The sequence below is a fragment of the Mastacembelus armatus genome, chromosome 15, assembly GCF_900324485.2.
Source record: "Mastacembelus armatus chromosome 15, fMasArm1.2, whole genome shotgun sequence".
NCBI lineage: Eukaryota > Metazoa > Chordata > Actinopteri > Synbranchiformes > Mastacembelidae > Mastacembelus > Mastacembelus armatus.
This window is the reverse complement of record NC_046647.1, coordinates 15750413-15772092: the sequence shown is the minus strand read 5'-3', so window position 1 is coordinate 15772092 and position 21680 is coordinate 15750413. Positions and strand designations below refer to the sequence as shown.

Sequence of the window (21680 nt, the reverse complement as noted above, 5' to 3'; positions counted from 1 at the left end):
AAGAGAAGCTGATCCATTAACAGCTGCGCAAACATGTGCAGCACAGTTAGTTCTGTTTTTGCTTTTACATTGTGGTCCGTGTGCATGTGGCACAGTGTTGCACTGTTATGCAATAAGACTGAAAATATACAGACTTAAAGTCCTTCCAATGTGTGCACCAGATGTGTTACAGTGGCAGCAGCATGGATTTGTTGCACCCAATAGAACAACTCTTAGAATCCAAAAAAAAAAAAAAAAAAGAGAGAAAACCCACAGAAAACCCACCCCCCAAAAACAGCCACTCATCCACACTTTTCCACCTCCCACCCTCAAACTTTTCCAGTTTCGAGAACAGTGAGTGAAACAGCAGCAGGAGGATTCATCTCCTTTCTTTTTTCACAGTCGACTGTCTGTCTCGGAGGAGGGGAAGAGTTTCCCTGAGGCGTTGTGTTTTTTCAAATTCAACTTTTCGTGTCGTCTGCTACACCTGCCTGCCAAGCTGCAGCGCTGACGGGCGCGGCTGGGACCTGTGCCCAAATCTGTGTTTTGACTTGCCTGGGAAAGTTTAGCGAAAAGGCACAAAAGGATCGAGGACTTTAAGAACATCCCACCACTGCGCGTCTGCTCGGTATAAACACTTTATCCCTCCTGTGGACGCATCAGTCGGGGTTTCATTGATTGTTGCAGGAGTTGGCTGAAGGTATGGACTCTGCTACACTGGAATAACTTGGAAAGTCTTTTTGGTTTTTAAAGCTTGTTTATTCTGGTTTTCTTCCCACCTGACTGTCTCATCTCTGCACTAACAACTGGCCTGTGGGAGTTTGGTGACGGGCTGTTTTTTTGGGGTGTTTGCAGATATTTTGGCTTAATAGGATAAAATCCAACAAAACCATTACAAGAACTTCACTGTTTAGTCTGGATGTACAAACCCAGTAGGGGGTTTTGGGGATCTTTTTTTTCTCAGTGGTATCTATAGTCTGTTACAGAGATCCTAGGATAGTTTTACATGTATTTTTTCCTGTGCTATTTACATCCCTCTAAATATATTACAGGACCTGGCCTCAGTTCTATGTGACATCAGCTTTTTATATTTGCTCTTCCAATCAGTTCCTGGCACCTTTTGTTGAAGCTTTTATGAAAAGATGTGGATTTCCTGAGAGAAACTTGACACTTTTATTGCAATTTACAGGTTAAAATTGATTGATTTCGACAGTTTGTGTATAAAAAGGAAGGGGGAAATGTCATTTATGAGGGTACTCCTGTTTGTCTATTGGTTTATTTATTTATTGTGATATTGTTATGTGCTGTAGACGAAGCACATGCAGTTAAATGCCCTTGGCTGGCAGGGTGTGGTAAGAGGATGGTCTTTCAGAGCTGTGCAATGATCCACTGGGCTCTTTTGTTCTTTTGTTGGTTTGGTCTTCAAAGACCAAAAGTAACAAAGGTAAATACAAAGTCTACTGAAATCTATAGATGAGGCTTTATTGATTCTGGAGCCCTTCTTGCAGTATTGACTATTCACACGAGAATGAAATGTGCATGGAAAGTTAGTCATTTTTGGTGGATCTGTCTTGGGCCTCACTGCAGAGTTCCTGCTTTTATAAGATCCTTAAAAACAATATGTTCAACTGTATCTACTGTGGTATTTGCAGTACGATCATGAGACTGATGTGATGGCTTCTTTTTTTTTCTGTATTCAGAGCCATGACATTTCTAATTGATGCAGTAAACATCAAAACAAAGGGGCCTGGTCTTTAACCCAAATCACTGCTCACATAGCTTGTGACACCTTTGCCCTTTTCCCATCAAATGTTTGCTAAGATGCCATTTAACCACACGTGGAGGCTTTTAACCACAGTTGGTTCAGTACATGCCTGATGACGGTCAACATTTTATCATCTCACCAGATAAGATGGGATGGACGAGTTAACGAGACAGATGGACTTCTCAGGAGGATTGTCAGAGGAAAGGGGTGAGATTTCTCTATTTATGAGACTACAGATTGACAAAGCCACCATGAGTTAAAGGGTCAGTTCACTAAAATCACCAAAGACACCGCATTTTCCCACTTGTGGCTGTACTGAAGATGTATGTAGGTATTTTAGGCTTTATTTGCAGATGTTTTGTAAAAATGTCTCTGGCCACGCGAACACAGTGGTGCTCGAATCTTTAAAAAAAAAATACACATTAACATGTAAAGACCAGAACTGTAGTTATTTTTAGATTTCAGCAGATGCTTTTCTTGGGTGATTCTTCTCTCTTTTTGGGGGGCTTACTATCACTAACATCGCAGCATGGCTTCACTGGTCTCTGTTTCCATTTCTCAGGGTGTAAGTCACCCTTGGGGGTTTTCCTCAGTAGTCATAGCTCAAAGTAAAAATACAGCTCATGACTTGTGACACAGAGAAAGATGGAGAGGTCAAGAAATGCCTGATTATATGTTTGATGTTGACCAAGAGAAACATGTAATCAGCCATGCTGTTCTCTTGTTCTCCTCTTGTTTTGTACTCAGAAAAACTTTGTAAACTTGATTTATGTAGCACTTTTCAAACTAGCTCTTTACAAAAGAGAGAAAAGAAAGTGTGAACAAACAAGAGACACAAGAAAATGTGGCTTGGACATTAAAAAAACAGGTAAAGTAAAGTGATCTTTACGCCGCTTTTTAAGGGCTGATTTGGCTTCTCCAGGACTGAGGCTCTTCCAAACCCGAGACGCAACGGCAGGAAAAACGTGATCAGTTTTTAGCTTTGTTTCATAAAGGAAGGAGGAGGAGGAGGAGGACATGAGCGAGGAGGCAGCTTGACATTGTAATGGATTTTACATTATCTATAATTGAATCCAGAAATACTCAACAGGCTGCAGCTGGAGAACAAAATGCCTCCTAGTGGAAGAAGAGTGCAGTTAATCCTGTGTGCCCTCCAGGTCATCATTAAGGACCTGAGTCGTTTTTGTTAATTAGTTTTCCAAATATGTTAATATTTTACAACATATGTATATATGTATATGTATATATGGAGACAAAAGCACAGGAAGATTTGGAGTAAATTCTGATTTAAATTTTGTCAAATGACCTCAGGCTCACAAAAGAGAGTCGTTACTGTTTTTGAGCTCAACTTTAAGAGTTAATTCTGAAAAGGTACAAATCAAGTCGAGCTTTAAGGTTTGTTACTAATTTTAGAAAATAGCAGCTTAACAAAAAAATCTTAGTACAAAGGTCCACTTACTTACTGGACATTTTCCAGCCCACTCACAGTGCTTGTTTAGCTGTTACATAAGTCTCATTATGACAGATAAAAACATCACCATGGCAACGGGGTTGGGTTTAGCCAAAGATGAAAACCTCAAGATCTGGATGAAAGCTCTGGAAAATTTCAGGAAGTGTGTCTAAATTTAAAAAAGTAAAAATCACAAGTGTAACACCTCCAGAAGAGACTGACGCATCAGATATACTTCTCGTTCTTGATCGTTCTTCTTCTTTTAACAAACATTTATTATGTTATCCACATAATCCTGAATTTCGCCTTCCACTGGGCAGAATAAACCTAATAGACACATATAGAGCTTTTGGCACCACACAGTTCATGTTGTAAAAAGATTTAAGAACAACTTTTAGTTCTCACCATGTTGTGGAAAACCTCTCTGTCTGGTGCCTCATTAATAGTGAAGTGATTATTAAAAGGTTCAGTTATTACTAGAAGGGGGAATAACTAAGATTTACCATTTACAAGCTGTGCAAACATTTATAAAATGTATAACAATATAATGTAGTTGTATCCAGCTATAATTAACATTCTAAGTGTTTGTTAATGTACAGCATTTATTATTAATTAATTCATCAATAATGAATTCATCAATAGGCATAGTGCACCGTTATTTATGCTTCCGATACATTGCTTACATGGAAGTGTTCAAAGTAATCAATGCTTAAGCACTATTTTTTCTAAATGCTAAATGGAAAGACTTAAAATAGTGTTGCCATGCTGCAGGTTTTTAACTTTCTATGAAGTCATCACGATATAAATCTCTTTAGTTTGTCCTTATAAAACTTCACAAGTTGTTTTTAAATAGATTTGCGTTGCAAGAAGATCAGAAGTCAAGTGACCAATTGGAGGCTGTCCCTCATTAACTGCAGAGCTAAAAATACAAATCATCTGTCCTGCTGGAGGACAATGACAAGCAAACATGTTAACACCTTCGAACTAATACATAAATGATTTTCTCTTCACTGATAAAGTCCTTAATTCCTGCATATAAACCCTGTATTAAGATGTGCTACGGCCTGTCAGCAGTGTTTATCAAAGTCACATTAAATCAACTCTAGAAGTGTAAAACTCATCACCATGCCAGTCACTCAGTCAGCAGCTGCCAACATAACAACATAATCGAGGTTGTTGAAAGACATACGGAAGTGAAACATACAGTGTGATCGTTTGCTTTCTTTCCACCAGTTGTTACAGAAGCTATAACCTCCACAACCAGACTGACTTCTCTACCACCAAGTGAGTGTCTCTTCCTTCCAGTCATGCTCACTCTGATTATTGTCAGTAAGCCAAAAACATAATGCAATAATTATAGCCAAGGGTTTCTAAAGGAAGTACCCCATGAGTAACAACTTCTCCTTGTTTTGCTTTGTGGCTTCTCGTTGCTAGAGGGAACCAGCGGATCAAATCACAGGAATATGTCCAGCAGTGGTGGAGGGCTGGGCCTGGAGAAAAATGTCTTAACCCAGAGCAGCAGTGGCACCTACTTCTCTTCATGTGAGAGCAAATTTCCACTCATCCGCCAAAATTAGGAAGTTGTGCATTTGCTTTCAGAAATGTGTTGACATGCTGAATTTTAGATTTGAAACCTCAAGTAGAAAAAAAAACTAATATAAATTTAGATTTCTTTGTCTTTCACTTGCAGCAGTGGCAACAGTTCCCATATGGTGCATTCAGACAAGTGGTTAACACAACACTGTAGTAATGCTCAATTACAAGTTAGAGACTTGGACTGAAATACATAAACATTAGCAGCAAAATGGAAAAGTACTCACTATAGAAAAATGCACCGTGTGTGGCGATATCATATTAGATTGATATTACTAAGGCAATAATGTGCAAGTAGCTGGTGAAGGTGGAGCTAAATCCATTTTACTCAAGTACTGTGTGTATGAACAAGTCAGATATTCTTTTTTTTAAAAATAAATAATAAACAGGGCAACAGAGTTGCAGCCTTATAAAAATAGTAAAATGAGCTGCACCTCAGCAAAAGGTGTACACTTTCATGTGACATATTCCTATTTGAGATGATCGTTGCAGGAAATCCAAAAATAACCTGTGTGTATCATCCCTCCAGCCTCTGTAGGTGTAAACACCAGCAGCTACAGCTCCTCCTCAGGTGTTTACCTAGGAGGAGACTCCTCAGGAGGAGGTGAGGGAGCGGGGAGCTACGTGGATGGAGAAGGGTACGGCAGTGGAGCCGGAGGTGGAAGCAGTTATCTCGTGAGTTCGGTGTCAAAGGTTAGGTCCAGCTCGTCGGGTGGTGCCAGGAGAACGCAAACTGCTGGCTCAACAGGAGGTCTGTCGCCAGTTTTCCGGGAGAGGAAAACCATATCCAGCCGCGCAGGAGGTTATGACGGTGAGATCCTGTTAATAAAACAAGTTGGCATCAGTGGTGCCTGAAACAAAAGCTTGAATCAGTGAAGGAAACCGTTGGGCACGAGGGTGCTGTTTACATTTCTGCTAAACTATTGTGTTTTCTTGTAGGTAGCTCCAGTCCTAATTCCTCCCCAGAATTTACACGTAAAGATTATGGAAACTATTGTGAGTGAGAACGACAGCTACATAGCATTATATAATTTATGGCTGTGCCATGTTTTTTCAGTTTTATCCTGTGTGTCATATTTTTTGTGTCTATTTGTGTGTCGATGTTTTTCTTTTGTTCCCCTTTCCAGGCTCCAGTGCCCCAAGAGGGAGGAGTGAAAGCAGAGGTATTCAAGTGTTTTTTTTTTCTCCTCCTCATTCCATTATTTCTCTACCATCTGAGTCTGCATTGTCAACCCTTGTGTTTCATTAAATCAGGATTCCTTTTCTCCACTGTGAGTTTTATTTATTTATTTATTTTCCCAGAGAGCCAGATCAGAGCCAGACTACAAAGTGCCTCTCCCTCTGCCTCCAGATGTAAGACCCCTTGAATCGATTGACTGTTGGTGTTACAGTTCCTCATGAAGCAACAAAGCATCTTTATTTGAGTGCATTCATTCAAAGAACCACTGGGATCACGAAGCATTTTTATTGCGGGGTTACTTTAGGACAGTGGATTCTTTTTATTTTGAATTATGTTGTTATCAAATGCTTTAGACTCAGTATTCAGTATACCACTCATAGAACATTCCTTCTCCTCCTCTCCTGATGTGCATGTCCATGAAATTTGAATTAGAAACACGTGTGCAGTTTCCCAGACAGACCATATGCATCAGTGAAAGGAAAAGGGCGTGTTTTGGACTGTGAGGATCATGGGTTTTGTTTGCATTGTGTTGTGTCCATGTGGGGAAGAAGTTAAAGGGCAGATTTGTGGTGGAAACAATGTTACAGTACACATGAGTCACTGTTTACAACAAAAAGAAAGAAAACAGTGGAAAGAAAAGTCATTTGTACAGATGCTGTTTGCGCCCCCTGCTGGCAAAAGTGTATTATTATTAAACCCACTATATACTTAAACCCCTTATTTAACCCACAGTTTTCAATAGTCATTCTGTGCCAGCTTAACCTTAACTTCGGCTGTGTCTCAGGTTCCTATGTTATGTTTGCAAAATTACCTTTAGCAAGTCAAAAGCATAAAAACTAGAAATGGGAGGTAATTTATTACTTTTACTCAAGTACTGCAATTTTGAGGTACTTGTACCTTTTGTTTTATATGAGCTTATCCTTCTTCAGCTATACTATAACCACGTACTACAACTGTACTAAATTGTTAATAATGCATTTCATTGATTTCAATATTATCAATATTATTCAGGTGGAAAGACACTGATTTTCACTTCTATTCCATGAAAAGTAGCCAATATAATGCATTTCATTGCCTCAAAACAACAACATAACATCAGGATGTTGCAACCTTTCTGTCTGTTGCACAGTTTGTTGTCCAACCTGAAAAATGTAACTCTTAACTGGTTTAGTAAAACAGCAGAATATTTTATTTTGTATCATCAACATAGAAGTATTGCAGAGTTTTGATGAAGTACTTGGGTACATGTAGATACACCCCCAACACTGAGCATAATCAGACTCACGACATTATGCAGTGTTGTGTTGGTGAGGAATGTTTGTGCGACTGCGGTTTTGCAGGGACAGAGCTGGATGACGTGAAGAAGCTGTTGAAGGGACGCTCCAGCAGCGTCAGCCCCACTCGCTCCTCCACCGCCTCCTTAACCCTGCCTGTCCCTAAAAAGGCCAATGTGGAAGCCAAGACTGTCTCTGTGGCCTCTCAGTCAGGTAGACCGTCTCACACACATGCACATTCTTTGTCTCCATGCCAAAGATATATGCTTTTAAAATGGCCCCAATTTGTGGCTGGCATGCGCTAAACTACGAATCTTCGATTTTCTAAAAGAAAAAACATTTATGCTTACTGACATTTAGCAACACTTACCACAGTTCCAGTATTTCCACATTCCTGAAAGACATTTACTTTTAAATCAAGGAATTTTCTTCTTCTTCACACTTAAAGTGAGTTTCAGTAACTCTTCGTCTATCTGGGATAACACAAGGAAAATATCAACTTGTTATTATACATGAAAGTATAAAAATGATATTAATGCCTACAAATATAACTGATAAAACTTTTCAGCAAAAGAGCAGTGAAATAAAAAAAATGGAACTAGACAGAAATCTTATTAATCTACTGTTGGAGATTATTCTTTGATCCCAGTGGACTAAAGAGCTTTTCAGGATTCCTTAAAATAAATGGAAAGGAAAGTGTTGTTAAATTACCTCACCAGGGATTTTTCCCCCCACAGAAAAGCAGATACTCTCTGACTAAAATGTAAAACAGGAGAGCCACACACTGAGTTTAGGTTTAGATTAGAGACAATATGTTGATTTGTTTTCTTTTCTCTCCTGCAGTTTTAACTTCATTTGGCTCTGGTCCAAGATCAGATGGATTCAACACCATTGATACAGCAGGCCCATATCATACCAGTCTGCCAAATGGGCAGTATGATACTGGTGTAAAATCAGGCCAGTATGATATCACTGTGATATCTGCTCAATATGACACTGGTGTGAAGTCAGGCCAATATAATACCAGCCTGAAATCAGGGCAGTATGATACTGGTGTAAAATCTGGCCAGTATGATGCCTCCCTAAAATCAGGACACTATGATACCAGTATGAAGTCAGGACATTATGATATGGGTCTGAAATTAGGTCAATATGATACTGGTGTCAAATCAAGCCAATATGAGGGAAGTCTGAGATCAGGCCAATATGATACTCTCGATGCTGCACTTCCATCTTTCACTTGGTCCACTTCCACGCTGCCCTCCTCCTCCGCCGCGGTGGTTGCTGGTAACACCAGCAGCTACACATACCAGGCCAGCACCAACAATATGTCAGGAGGAATGTCCCCACTTGGCCACACCTCACCCTCATCCCTGTCAGGTGAGACCAATCGTCACTTGTATGTTACCTGTTCTCTGCAGGTGAAATGTGTTCTAGTTTGTACTGTAGTGATGAATGTCTCGACTAGGGCTATGTTATGTACTGTATAGTGACACACATACATTTAAATATGCAAAATAAAAAAGAAATAAGCACAGGCTAGTGAAAAGACATTAGTTATCCAAAAGTAGCTGTTTGTATATTTCCTCTTTGAAATTGGCAACATATGACTGCAATGCAGGCCATCTGATCAGCTCTGCCCTGCTGCTCTGTTTACAGTTTATGGCTTTCAGAATAATTTGGCACCCATCTCTGGCACCGTGCTCACCACCAGCGGAGGCAACATAAGTGCTAACCAAGGAGGTATGATGGCATTTCTGACTGGGTGTCTAGATACCATCAAATATTTTGCACTCATCAAATGTATAAAACAGCACCTTTCTAAAGTGAGTGTTTACCTCTGTTTGCATATTTGTATTTACAGGTTATGGTGTCCAGAAGAATGTGTCAAATGGTGGTGGTATCATCAGCTCTGGAGTCTCTACAAGTGAGTCCACATCTGTTGAAAAAAAGTTTTCAGTCAAAATAATCATCAAATCCTAAAAATGGTAATGATTCCTGTCTTTTTTCGTTGTCAGCCACTAGATCCCAAACTGATGATGCATATCAGAAAGACTATAAGTTCATGATCTCGGAAAAGGAGAACGTTCCAGCCAAGAGGGACGCAGAAATGCTCATTTTGGCTAAAGACAGCGGGAAGCAGTTTACCAGCAGCACTGGTCATGTAGGCGGAGGTGAGTCAGATACCTACCGCCCCCTACTGGAGAAAAAATATTAAATTAAACCATCTCAGCATTGATGCAGCATTTCTACTTGTTTCCAAATTGACTGTGATGAATTGACCTTACCTTTTGTGTTGAGTCATTAGTTCTGCTGTTCAGTACAGTAAATACAATAATAATTCAAGTATTTTTCATTTTACAGGGTCACTGTCTGGAGATTCAGTAAAGAAAGAGAAACTTATTTCTAGCTACAGTGAGACAGTCCCACTGAAGACAGAGATCGGCAACTCTTACTGTGAGTGGGCATAAAAAAAAACATTTTTGAGAAAGGAAAAAAGTGACTGATTAGAAAAATGAATCTATGGTGTTTATTTGTTCCCTCATCAGATGGATCATCTGGAGTTGTAATGAAAGACAAGGCCACTTATGCAGGTATTTTTCTGTTTATTTACATATAGATGAATATTTTGTTGTTTCAAAATGAGAATTTTACTTTTTACTCTGTCTTCAGAGATTCACAGGGACAGCGGCATCTTTGGAGGGGGAGGGTTTTGCTGCTGCTCAGACTCATGTTGCTCCTGGTGGAAATGGCTGCTGGGTCTTCTCCTTCTCTCCCTGCTCCTATTGGGACTCCTGTTTGGCCTCATTGCACTGGGTAATATTCACTTCTACAACATTAAGAGCGAAATCTTTAGATCTCCCCAAAGATAAAACCTTAGAAGTCATGAGATATTCTCTGGTGCTGCTCTGCAATGACAAGCCTGGGAGTAGAATGTGTGTTTCAGCTTCTACGGGCTAGTGAGCATTATTCCACAATGCTGTTAAGAGCTGTGAGGTAGTAAATGTAATCCTCCGCCTGGAAATTTGATCTCTGGGTACTGTCCCACTCCTGTAAAGTTGGTCTGGCATTCACTGGTGGTGGAGCAGTTCCAGAAATTGTTGCTTGATGACATCAGACTTGTTTTCCTGCTGCAGGAGAGTTGTGTGGAATTACCCTGACAAAAATGTGACAATAAAGCCTGGAATATCATTTGCAACCTCTGTTTTGATGAACTGTATATTTTTTGTTTTTGTGCACACGAACTGATACTGATTCACACTTGTGTAGATTTTTGTGTAGATTGTGTGTGTATGTGTGTGTGTGTGATTTCTCTGGGTACTCCGGTTTACTCCTGCAGTCCAAAGACATGCGGTTTGGGGCTAGGCTAATTGGCTGTAGGTGTGAATGTGAGTGGCTATGTGTCTCTGTGTCAGCCCTAGGAGGATTGTTGATCTGAGCACCTTTCCCCCAATGTCAGCTACAATTGGTTCCAGCCCACCATGGACTTAAAAGGCACTAAGTTGTTTAGAGAATGGATAGATGGATGGATGGCTGCTTGAGTGATGTAATAAAGAGATGGGTTGTGTTTCTTTGACGGTTCAGCTGAAGAGATTTAGTCAGTATGTCATGGGGAAAGGTTAGCAGCTACTGAACAGGAGAACAGCCTTACAGATTACAGATGACTGCAATTCAAAATGAAGCTTAATGAGAGCAGTAATGAGTGAAAGGTTGTCTGGTTGATCCCTGGAGTGGCACTGATAAATCTAAGAGTGTACTTGACCTTCCCTGTGAGAAGGCCACTGTGGTTGTACTTAACAGGTCCAACTTCTTTAGTCTCAAGCGTGATACTTTCCTGAATAAAGAAAGATATAAAATAAACTGTGTGATATAGAAATAACATTAGAAATAAAGTTAACCTGTGAAAAACACTGGATTAGTTTGTCAAACTAAAGATGAATAATCATTTCACTGCACATGCTAACTACAACACTGTGAATGTCCTAACTAATTTTGATGCCGTTTTCACAGCTGAGGATGTGAGAAAGCTGAAGAACCGAGTGGCTGTTCTGGAGGCTGAGTCTTCAGCTGCCTCTGCCCACGCCAGTCGGCTGTCAGGTTCTGCCAATGACATCAACACCTATGTGAACGGGAGAGGTACCAGCGACACTGACATCGCGCTTACAGTGGGTGGAAGTGGAGGGTCGGGCTCCAAAACACGAATCGGTATTGCAGCTGGTGCTGGGGGCTTCTCTGATGGCAATGGCAATGAAGTCATCACTGGTGGTTCCGCTGGGGCCAGTGGCAGTGGCTCCACTGGGGCCAGTGGCAGTGGCTCCACTGGGGCCAGTGGCAGTGGTTCCACTGGGTCCAGGGTTAGTAGTTCTGGCACAGGCCTCAGTGGGGGCACGGGAAGTGGCAGTGCTAGTACCAGTTTCAGTGGCAGTACCGGCGCTGCTGGTACCAGCTTCAGTGGAACCACTGGCCTTGGTACCGGTGTGAGTGGAGGACACATAAATACTGCTGCTCTTCAGACGACCATCCAGCACATGTTAAGAGCTGAAATGCAGTCGCAGGCATTCAAAGGTACTGCACATACATACTGACTGTGAGAATAGATTTACAGAAATGCCCACACACACACTGTTGTTGAATTGTTGTTTTCTTTCATAGAGTTGCTAACAGTGCAGGGAGTGAGAGGACTGCCTGGACCTAAAGGTGAAATTCAAATTTCTTTCTTTTTTTTTTTTTTTCATATTATTCTTTCATAAAATCTAAACATATATAGTGTGTTCATTTATATTTATTTTTAATTCTTTTTAGGGGACACTGGATCTAAAGGTCAGGAAGCAAAATCACTTACTGCAAGAAGTGTTTTCAGATTTCTCAGTTACAATTCTCCAGGTCTATTTTATTTCTAAATGTTTGTCATTTATCAAATGTATGTTTGACTTGTCACAGGAGAACAGGGCTTCCCTGGAATTCCAGGTGAGGAATAATGATAACTGTAATAAGTCATTAGCAATATTTTAGGTTTATTTTGGTTTACTGTGTGAGGTCATGTTGTCATTGTACTCACTGTGTCCTCCAGGTCCAATGGGACATGCAGGCCCCGAGGGTCCTAAAGGGCAAAAAGGAACCCAAGGTACAGAGAGTGGTTCAGGTCAAAGTGCATGATGCAAGTACACTGTCTATTACATACTCGTAATATGAGTGGTTCATGCAAAATGTCTGATCAGGTGAACATGGAGTTGAAGGGCCACCAGGTACCAGGGGTCGTGAAGGCCCACCTGGCCCCAGAGGTGAGCCAGGACCTCAAGGCTTTGGAGTGAAAGGTGACAAAGGTACGGCTGTAACAGAGCTTTTATTTTTATTATTGACGGTAATAAGACTGGGTTTATCTTCATTGTTCATCTCAGAAACGTGTCACTATTGGAGCTCATGTGTTGCTTATGCAGGTTTTCCTGGTGATCCTGGAGTTCCTGGGCCTGTGGGACCTGTTGGCCCACCTGGACCAAAGGGTAAGATCGCTAAACATACATTTTGGATACTTTTTTGTTGTATAAATAACCAAATAAGAAAAATGTTTATTAGCTGATGTGTCATCTACAATCAGCAGCAGGTGGCAGCATAGAGGCGTTTTAAGAATAAGTCTCATTTACATCAGCATCATTCAGTGAAAAGACATAATTTCCATGATTAAAACATACACAGCTTTATTAAAAAGGCCCCAAATCATGAAACATGCAATATATGTAGTTTTATTTTGTTTTTTTAAATTTTATCATTATTTTGTTTTTTTAGTTTGCCGCATGTATGAACACAACTTTTTATATTTATTTATTTATCTGATTTTATGTACATGCTTAAATGGTTTGGGGACATCTTTATATCTAATGTCTTCTCATACTGCTGTTACTGTCTCTAAAGGATAATATAATTTTCTTCTTAGAATGAGAACTACTGTTTAATAAGTATTCATCTGTGTTCTAGGTGCAACTGGAGCTCCTGGGCTTTCTGGGTCACCAGGTCAGTTTCTTGTCATTATTATTCATATATATCATCACACTAATTACAGAGTTAAATATTATTAAATTTATTAACACCAACTACAAAATTCTTTGACTTTATTTCTTCCATTTTACATGAACCATTCTGTTGCAGGTCAACCAGGTTCTATAGGGTTCCGTGGTGAAGCAGGGCCACCTGGTCCTAAAGGTAGTTCACGTGTTAAATACAGTGGAATGGACAATTAAATAATTTTCTGTGCTGTGATATTACTCACAATCACTCTTGTCACTCTGCAGGTGACAGAGGACTTGCTGGATTCCAAGGAATTAAAGGTTTGTTGTAGGTTGGTGTACCTTTCTAGAAGGTGTGTGTCCCGTGAACATTTCTAACTGATGTATTGTTTATTTTAGGTGAACCTGGTGACAAAGGCGTCAGAGGTCTACAAGGTCAGTATAGCGTTGTGAATTAAACTATACTTTCACTGGTCAAATCAGCATGTTATGTACATTTTGTTATGTTCCTAATTTTGCTGTCGCACTCCTCAGGTGAGCCAGGTCTACCAGGTGTGTCTGGGCCAGCTGGAGAGAAAGGATCCAAAGGGTCAATGGGTGAGTCTCAGAGCCTCCCTCCTCAGATAATTCAGTGATATCAGATGTTCTGAGCATGGTATTGTTCTTAAAGGCACAGTTCAACATTTTGGAAACATGCTCTCTGGTAAAGATCAATATCACTCTCATATGTCTCTGACACAGCCAGTTAGCTTAGCATAGCATGGGGGGGCTGAAAGGACTAATTTCCTGGAGTCTCCAGCTGTTGCTTGGAAAATTTTAATTTAACTTCACTGCAATGAATTAAGGAAGAAGCAGTTAAAAATTGTGTACACTGATTTTTATGATGTTCTTTTTTAAACCAACTTTAGAACTGTCATACTTTTGTCGTTTTTCTGAAATGATTTCAATCACTATATAACTTTAACACACTGAAAACAAACTGGCCAATACAGCAAAGTTTGTTTTTTCTTCTTTTAAAGGCTGTAGATTTCTATTCAGTATAATATATTTGTTTCCTTTTGTGCCATCAGGATCTGCTGGACAAGATGGTGCGAAAGGATCAAGAGGTAAATTAGTTGTTATTTAAGCACTGCAGATTCATCTAGGATGTAACAGTGCAGATTAGATCACACAATCGATGTTTTTATTTTTGGTCTCTAGGTGACCAAGGACCTGCTGGACCCCCTGGACTCAGAGGACCTACTGGACCGCCAGGGGACTCTGGACCTCCAGGTAAATTCTTACATGAAATATGATCTTTTGCTATGGTAACATCATCACTAGTGGACAGTATGATAAGATGTATTCATCATATATCCCACTGTGTAGGAGCACCTGGTCTTCAAGGACCACCAGGTATGACTACTTTAATAGCTCACGCATTGTTTTAATAGTAATTATATGGATATGATGCCAACCATAAAAATGCTCATCCTTCTGCGTTTTAGGTATACCAGGAAACCCAGGACAACCAGGTGCCAAAGGTACAGGGAGCTGTTGGCTTTTCCCCTTTAAAGACACCATTAGTGGCCATTAAGGCCTTCTGTAGCAGAACTTTGTCTTTCTTCAATACTGTGGTTTTGTGCTATTGATAAAACTTTGTATCTGTTTTTAGGTGACACTGGTGAACCAGGAAGAATCATCAATGCAGGTAACAAAACATGATAAAACTTACATTTTATTCAAATCCAATTACTGATTAGATCATTGTTTGAGGATATCTGACCATTACTTTTGTTTTCCAGCTGGATCCAGTACTGTTGGCATCCCTGGACCACCTGGACCTGCTGGTCCCCCAGGTCCTGCAGGACCTCCAGGATTATCAGGTCAGACTCTTAACAGCCCAAGAAGTAGTCGCATTATATCGTTAGTATTGTGCATATTCTGCACCTCGGCCCTGTATGATTGTACTGTAGCAGTGGTGCAGTAACAACAGATCGTTATTGTAGCGGTAACCTCAGTGTTCATACTGTACTTTACCTCCTCAGGTCCCATTGGCCCAGCTGGTCTGCCTGGTCAAGCTGGTAGGTTATCACACTTTTCAGTCTCAAAGGAAGCTGTTTGATTGGATACATCAGCCACCAGAAACTCACAGAAGCTGCACTTTGTTTGCCTTCACAGGCCCTAAAGGTGACAGAGGGTATAAGGGAGACCAGGGAGAACCAGGAGTAACAGTGAGAACGACTGAGAGCATAAGCTCAACCAGAACTCAGAGTGAGTATTTTTCAGTGGTTTGCTTCAAGACATAGCCTACAGTGTTTAAACTGAAACTTTTCATTTCTGTCAAAAAAAAAAAAATCGTCATCTTGCAAAAAAAAAAAAAAAAAAAGTTGAGTTCATAAGCACCTTGGCAGTCCCAGGTGTCTTGGATTAAACTAAATGTCAGAATTCATCTCTTGCACAAAACAGTCTAATACTTGAATAATTTGCCAAGGAATGGTCGACCCAACAACCAAACTTCTGAACTACACCATCAGAAAATATTTGCTTTCTGGAAAATTTCAGTATTTTTAACAAGACAAGTTCAGAGTTAATAGCTAACTTTAAATTCTATAGCTTGCATTAAAAAACATAACAGCAAAATTAGGACTGGCTTAAGTTATACTGCAGACCAGACTGAGATATCTTTGTGAAACCAGCCCTAGTAGCTAAAGTTAGCAAACCTTAGATCGATCTCACTTTAACTGTAATTACATTTGTTTGCTCACTACACATTGAAAAAAGGTACTGTAGGTGTCTTTATCATTACATATTGTGTTTTCCAAGCTGCTGTAAGGACATGAATGAATGTGCCTTTGTTTGGGCTTTAGGTCAGTTTGGTGCTGCTGGAGCCTCAGTGCTAAGTGGCCCACCTGGCCCACCGGGTCCACCAGGTCCACCTGGGCCTATGGGACGCCCAGGTAAACAAGACTCCTCAGTTCTGCTGAAGCATCATCAAAGGCCTTATCTTAAATAATTTTTGAAAGATTTATTTAACATTTGAAAATGATCAACTTTAACTCCTGCAGTGTCTTTTTTTAATTCTATAAATTGACTTTTTTCATTAGGAGATTCAAGACAAGGACCTCCAGGACCACCTGGGCCTCCAGGTCAGCCACCATATATACTGTTTGAAATATGTATTCTGAGATGACACATATCATACAGTATACTTGATACTTTATGAAGCTCCTCCATCCTTCATATCAGAATTTAATCATAATTTCTGCTTTTTAGGTTATGGAATTCCAGGACCTAAAGGAGACAAAGGAGATTCAGGCTTTGCTTCCAGCTCTGGTATGAGCCAAAATCTAAACTTGTTCTCTCTCTTAATATGGGTTACACATGTAAGCAGAAAACCTTATAGAACAACAGTGACAAAACCTTCAACACTGCTCTTCCTACAGGAACGTATTATACTGGGCCACCAGGACCACCTGGGCCTTCTGGACCTAAAGGGTCAACAGGTGATCAGATTTTTGCCTCTTTAGCAATTAGCAACGCTTGACTCTTTTTTTGTTTTGTTTTAAATAACACTTTTTTTTATTGTGTCATTTCCACATCATTATTTAAGGTGCTCCTGGACCAAGGGGATACCAGGGTAATTTTCTTTCATTTTAATGTATCATATTAAAATAATAAATGTTGCCTCATGTGAACAGATCTTTCCAGCATTAATAAATATGATATTTAATTCGTCTCGCAGGTGAGCCAGGACAGCCAGGTGTGCCCGGCATCCCAGGAAGCTCTGAGAGAGGTTGGGCGATTGTCCATCAAATGACATTTAAACACAAATCTCAAATAATCACATAAAAATGAGATTATAGAGCCATACTTGTGATAGCTTCACATACTGAGGATAAGTGGAAAGCAGGTCTGTTGCACAGTGTGATATAATCTGGATATTTTTCCTTGTAGTGTCAACGTATACTGGAGGAAATGGGATCCCGGGACCTCCAGGTCCACCAGGTCCTCCTGGACGTCCAGGACCACAAGGAATCAAAGGTACTGTTAAAATAACACTGTAATATATGAATCATCTGCCTGTGTTATTTACGTCACTGTAATGATTCTGCTGTTGCTTATCATTTCAAAGGGGACACTGGAGCTCCTGGTATTCCTGGCTCTTCAAGAGGTAGAGAAAATCATAATTAATGTCATATTCATCTTTGCAATGAGGCAGAATGTCAAGTATGTTTTACTTTGTTAAAATGCAAGTTATAAAGAACAGACTTTTTTGAGTTCACTTATTTTCTTCAGAGTCATTAATATCTAATATTTCCTCAGGTACAGTCTCAGTTACTGCAGGCCCTCCTGGTCCCCCAGGTCCTCCTGGCCCTGCAGGCCAGCCAGGGTCTTTTGCTTCATCTATAGAGATGCGTCAGTACATCACTGATTATCTAAGTAAGTGTTTCTCTGAAGAAAAGTCATAAGTTCACAGGCTGTTTGGTGAGGAACTGAGTGTTAAGTTTTATTTATTCCATGCAGGAACAAGCAGACTGTCTGGTATCCCAGGACCTCCAGGTCCACCTGGGCCTCCAGGAACCTTCTCAGGCTCTATTGAGGACCTCTCCCGTCATATCATTGCATACCTGCAACGTAAGCCTGTGCTTTTTTACCTAATTTAAATTGCTAAAGGACTGAATGAAGGGTACATTCTTAAAGGAGTACATACGTAATTATTAGCAAGAGGCATCTTTAAATGTGTTCTTCAATTTCACATTCAGGCTCAGGCCTCATCGTCACTCAGGGATCCCTGACAGTCAATGATCTTATTGTCTTGCTTCAGAGTAAGTACAACATGCACTATAACTCTACATATCACACTGAATATATTTACAGGAGTCAACTGCGAGTCAGCTGTTTTAATATTATCACAGCTGACTGTGAAGGAAAAAAAACTGCTTTTCTGTGATCTGTACAGGAGACGAAGTGAGGAGATATTTGACAAGCACTCCAGGACTTCAAGGGCCGCCAGGACCACAAGGACCACCAGGACCACAAGGGGCAGCAGGGGGACTTTCTGGCAGTTACAGTGTAGAGCAGATAGCGACATACATCTACAATATCATGACTGGTAAACACAGCTTACATAAAACTTTAACTCTGGATCGAGGCAATCAATTCAACTGTTGGTATTTATATTTTTAGAAAGAGGAATTGCTAGAGGTCCACCTGGGCCACCTGGACCACGTGGCCCACCTGGGCCTGTTAGTGGAGGAGGCGCTGGCTTGACCACTGCTACGATAGACTATTCTGCACTTGTGAAAAGTAAGATCATTTGATTTGCCATGACTACTGGAAGGTGCTGACTTTGTGGGTTAAAGAGAAACTGTATACAGAATGAAGTGGATTTAAAGCTGTTCATCTTGTTTTTTTGCTTATTAGTTACACAGACCCATGTTCTTCCTTGCTGTTGTCTAAGTATAATGAAATTATTGCCAGATCATTCACTCACCGTCTTTGTCCTATTCTCATCCATTTGCCCAGATTCAGACTTCCGCTCATGGGTTATCTCTGCTATACAAGAGGGTCCTCCTGGACCTCAAGGTGTTCAAGGTTTACCTGGCCCTCCTGGTCCTCCTGGTGCTCAAGGGCCACCAGGTGTCTCCACTACCACTGTGTATGGGGCAGGAGGTCGTGGCTACAGCTTGGAGGACATTCAGCGTTACCTGCAAGGTGAGTCTGACAGTGAGGATACAACTTTATGATGGGTCATTGTAATGTTAAGATTAAACATGGTGATGGGCAGGCAAAATGATTAGATAGTAAGGCAAAATGATTAGATAGTAAGTCAAAATGATTAGATAGTAAGTCAAAATGATTAGATAGTAAGTCAAAATGATTAGATAAAAAGTAAAAAATTAAGAGATGAGTCAAAGTTATTAGCCAGTAAGTCAAAATTACGAGATACACACATATAACACATAGTATAACATTACTGCATTAAAGCCTACCTTTCTAAAGCAATTAGTTAGACGGGTGTTAATTTACTCTGTGATCATTTTGAACTTTTTTCTGTTTGTCCTCTCCTTTGTTTTTACAATCTGCAACATCCTATAAATAACACAACACTGCACTCTCATCTTTGTGTGCACTTATTTAAATTTGAGTCACAACTTTGATTTGATTGTATACAGGTTCTGGGTTTAGAGGTCTTCCTGGCCCTCCTGGTCCTCCAGGTCCTCAGGGACCACCAGGCAGTTACACTGGATCAATTTCCTATAGTGGAAACTTCCCCCGGGACAGCATCCGCACTGAAATTCAGAACTATCTGACCAGTAAGCTGCTACCATCCCACACAGACAGACTGAAGATGTCATCAGTCTGTAGTCTCTGTAACACCTTTAACTTCCATGAAACTGTTTCTACCGCATTGTTGCATAAATCCCATGCTAATTAGGATTAGTCTAATGTATAAAACATAAGACAACAAAGCCGTTTCTCACAGTTGAGCTTTATTTTTTAGGTGACAGTGTTCGTGTCGCCCTCACTGGACCTCCGGGGGCTCCAGGACCAAGGGGTCACAAAGGAGAACGTGGAGAACCGGGTTACATCCAGAGCTACACGCAGAGCCAGGGCTACTCTCAGGGCAACTCCCGCTCTGAGCGCCAAGAGATCGATGTGAGCAGGATCAGTGAGACACTGGACTACTCCAATGTTGCCCTGAAAGTAACAGACTACATCAAGAGTGAGTTGCTTACAGTTGTCAAACATACGTTAGAGTAAATTATTTTTGTATGACCACAAATGTCACTATATTGTTTTCTTCCTGTAGATCAAGGCCTGTTGCAGGAGTATCTGGTTGAGGGTCCATGGAGGACGAATGTAAGGGCCATTCAAGGCCCCCCTGGACCACCAGGCCCCCCTGGACCACCTGGTTACAGCCGTGTCTTTGCGGCCTACGGCAATGTCACAGCTGACCTCATGAACTTCTTCAGAGGTGAGAATACAGAGTCATGACTTTCCACTTACAACAACGGGAAACCACCCAGACTTATGTAAGTGTAGTTGGAAAATGTTACTTCATAACTGAATCTGTGCTTCTGTTCTTGCACAGACCATGGCACCATCCCTGGCCCGCCAGGAATCCCTGGACCAAGGGGAGACAGAGGGTATCCAGGACCCAAAGGAGACAAGGGTACATTCAAACAGAGCGGATGAATACTGCAGACTTCTCAGAGACAAGCAGTCTAAAGGTTTTCTATATTTACAGGTGATCCTGGACGCCCAGGAATACCAGGGTCATACAGTATCCAAATTCCACACAAAGTGCAGAAGAGGGATACAGGTAAATGTTGTGAAACTGCATATAAAATGCACAGTATAACAAACGCGCAAGTCATTGCTACAACATTTTTTTTTTTCACCCACTGCAGGTAATAGAGTGGTTGGTCGTCGCCAGCTGCATCACCATCCAGCCAACGGTGGCTAAAGGGCTAGTATACCACTGGATCTTGTCCAATTTCATTTCAATTTTAATCATCTTTTGTAGGTGTTTAACTGTAGCAATTCAAGTAGTCAAAGTGCACCGTATTGATGCCATCTTTAAAAACATCAGAGTAGAATTTGAGAAAATAAAAGCGTTTTAATAAATGGATCTATTTCTTTAAAACAGCTTCAGCAGAGGTATGGATTTAGCTGCCGGTCAGTGCTTCTGTGACGCAGACTTCATTTATTTGACATGTGGGTGTATAATGTTTACTTTGCTTAGTTAGCAGCTTGCACTCAAAGCTTTTCAAGGGGTGGCTTGGTTTAAGAGAATATCTGTTTTTACATGATAACTAGCAATTATATTTTAATGGCATCTTTTTACACTGCTTGTGTGACTTGAGTGTTTGGTGTACTTTTTTATTCATTGTCTTTTGAGGATTATATTGTATTGAGGACTATATAGATGTTACATTTTGCATCAAAGTAGCCATTTAATGTTACGTAATAGACTACAATAATGTCATATCTATAAAAATCAAGCCAACCTCTCCTTAAGACCCTTGGCAGTTATTTACCCCACAGAAATCACAGAACACAAATATATAAAGCAATGCATCATTATCTGAAGCTGAGACAGGCTCAGTCAGAGCAGGGTCATTTGTGCAGCAGGGTGGAGAGCTGTGATGAAGGTTAAAGACAATGTTGGTGCAGACAGGACAAGGTTGACAGATAGGATTCATAATCATTTAAAAATAACTGATTGGATTGTATATTTTTGTATAAGCACTGAAGCTGATGTTTTCTTTATATCGTTAAGTGTTGAAGCGATTAAATTATAGAATGTTCCCAGATTATGTTTTACGTGATTGAACATATTGACATTTGATCAATATATATATATATATATATATACACAAAAATAAATCTATTTTTTGACTTGTGAGTTTTGATATTTGTATGACTAAACTGATGTTCCCCAACAGCT

At 40.4% G+C, this 21680-nt stretch overlaps 1 protein-coding gene across 3 annotated transcripts; it reads left to right on the top strand.

Annotated features, from left to right (window-relative positions):
• Positions 1–307: 307 nt before the first annotated feature.
• On the top strand, positions 308–21638 carry col17a1b (collagen, type XVII, alpha 1b). Of its 3 annotated transcripts, XM_026309250.2 has the most exons (57): positions 308–679; positions 1887–1951; positions 4428–4478; positions 4629–4736; positions 5317–5598; positions 5727–5783; positions 5915–5950; positions 6090–6140; positions 7308–7454; positions 8085–8621; positions 8901–8984; positions 9106–9168; positions 9260–9415; positions 9606–9698; positions 9791–9835; positions 9915–10058; positions 11253–11509; positions 11558–11807; positions 11895–11939; positions 12045–12062; positions 12183–12209; positions 12313–12366; positions 12461–12565; positions 12680–12742; positions 13215–13250; positions 13386–13439; positions 13529–13564; positions 13643–13678; positions 13778–13840; positions 14314–14349; positions 14444–14515; positions 14612–14638; positions 14731–14766; positions 14898–14933; positions 15028–15108; positions 15271–15306; positions 15404–15496; positions 16093–16182; positions 16330–16371; positions 16499–16558; positions 16669–16728; positions 16836–16862; positions 16968–17018; positions 17180–17266; positions 17358–17396; positions 17549–17665; positions 17750–17860; positions 17989–18051; positions 18186–18338; positions 18413–18532; positions 18752–18940; positions 19402–19542; positions 19731–19952; positions 20040–20204; positions 20322–20402; positions 20478–20552; positions 20641–21638. In XM_026309250.2, the coding sequence occupies exons 2-57, from the start codon at positions 1897–1899 to the stop codon at positions 20694–20696; spliced, it is 5319 nt and encodes a 1772-aa protein (XP_026165035.1). In that variant the 5' UTR covers positions 308–679; positions 1887–1896; the 3' UTR covers positions 20697–21638. The 3 variants fall into 3 exon arrangements, with proteins under 3 accessions (XP_026165035.1, XP_026165034.1, XP_026165036.1); XM_026309249.2 differs by having other exon boundaries at positions 11253–11807; XM_026309251.2 differs by lacking the exon at positions 1887–1951 and having other exon boundaries at positions 11253–11807.
• Positions 21639–21680: the final 42 nt, after the last annotated feature.

Excerpts from the sequence above, each read along its gene's own strand:
- col17a1b (XM_026309249.2), top strand. The coding sequence starts at position 1,897 with ATGGACGAGTTAACGAGACAGATGGACTTCTCAGGAGGATTGTCAGAG. Across the intron at positions 10,059-11,252 it reads GTTTGGCCTCATTGCACTGG|CTGAGGATGTGAGAAAGCTG; the intron begins GTAATATTCACT and ends CCGTTTTCACAG. Across the intron at positions 20,403-20,477 it reads AGGACCCAAAGGAGACAAGG|GTGATCCTGGACGCCCAGGA; the intron begins GTACATTCAAAC and ends CTATATTTACAG.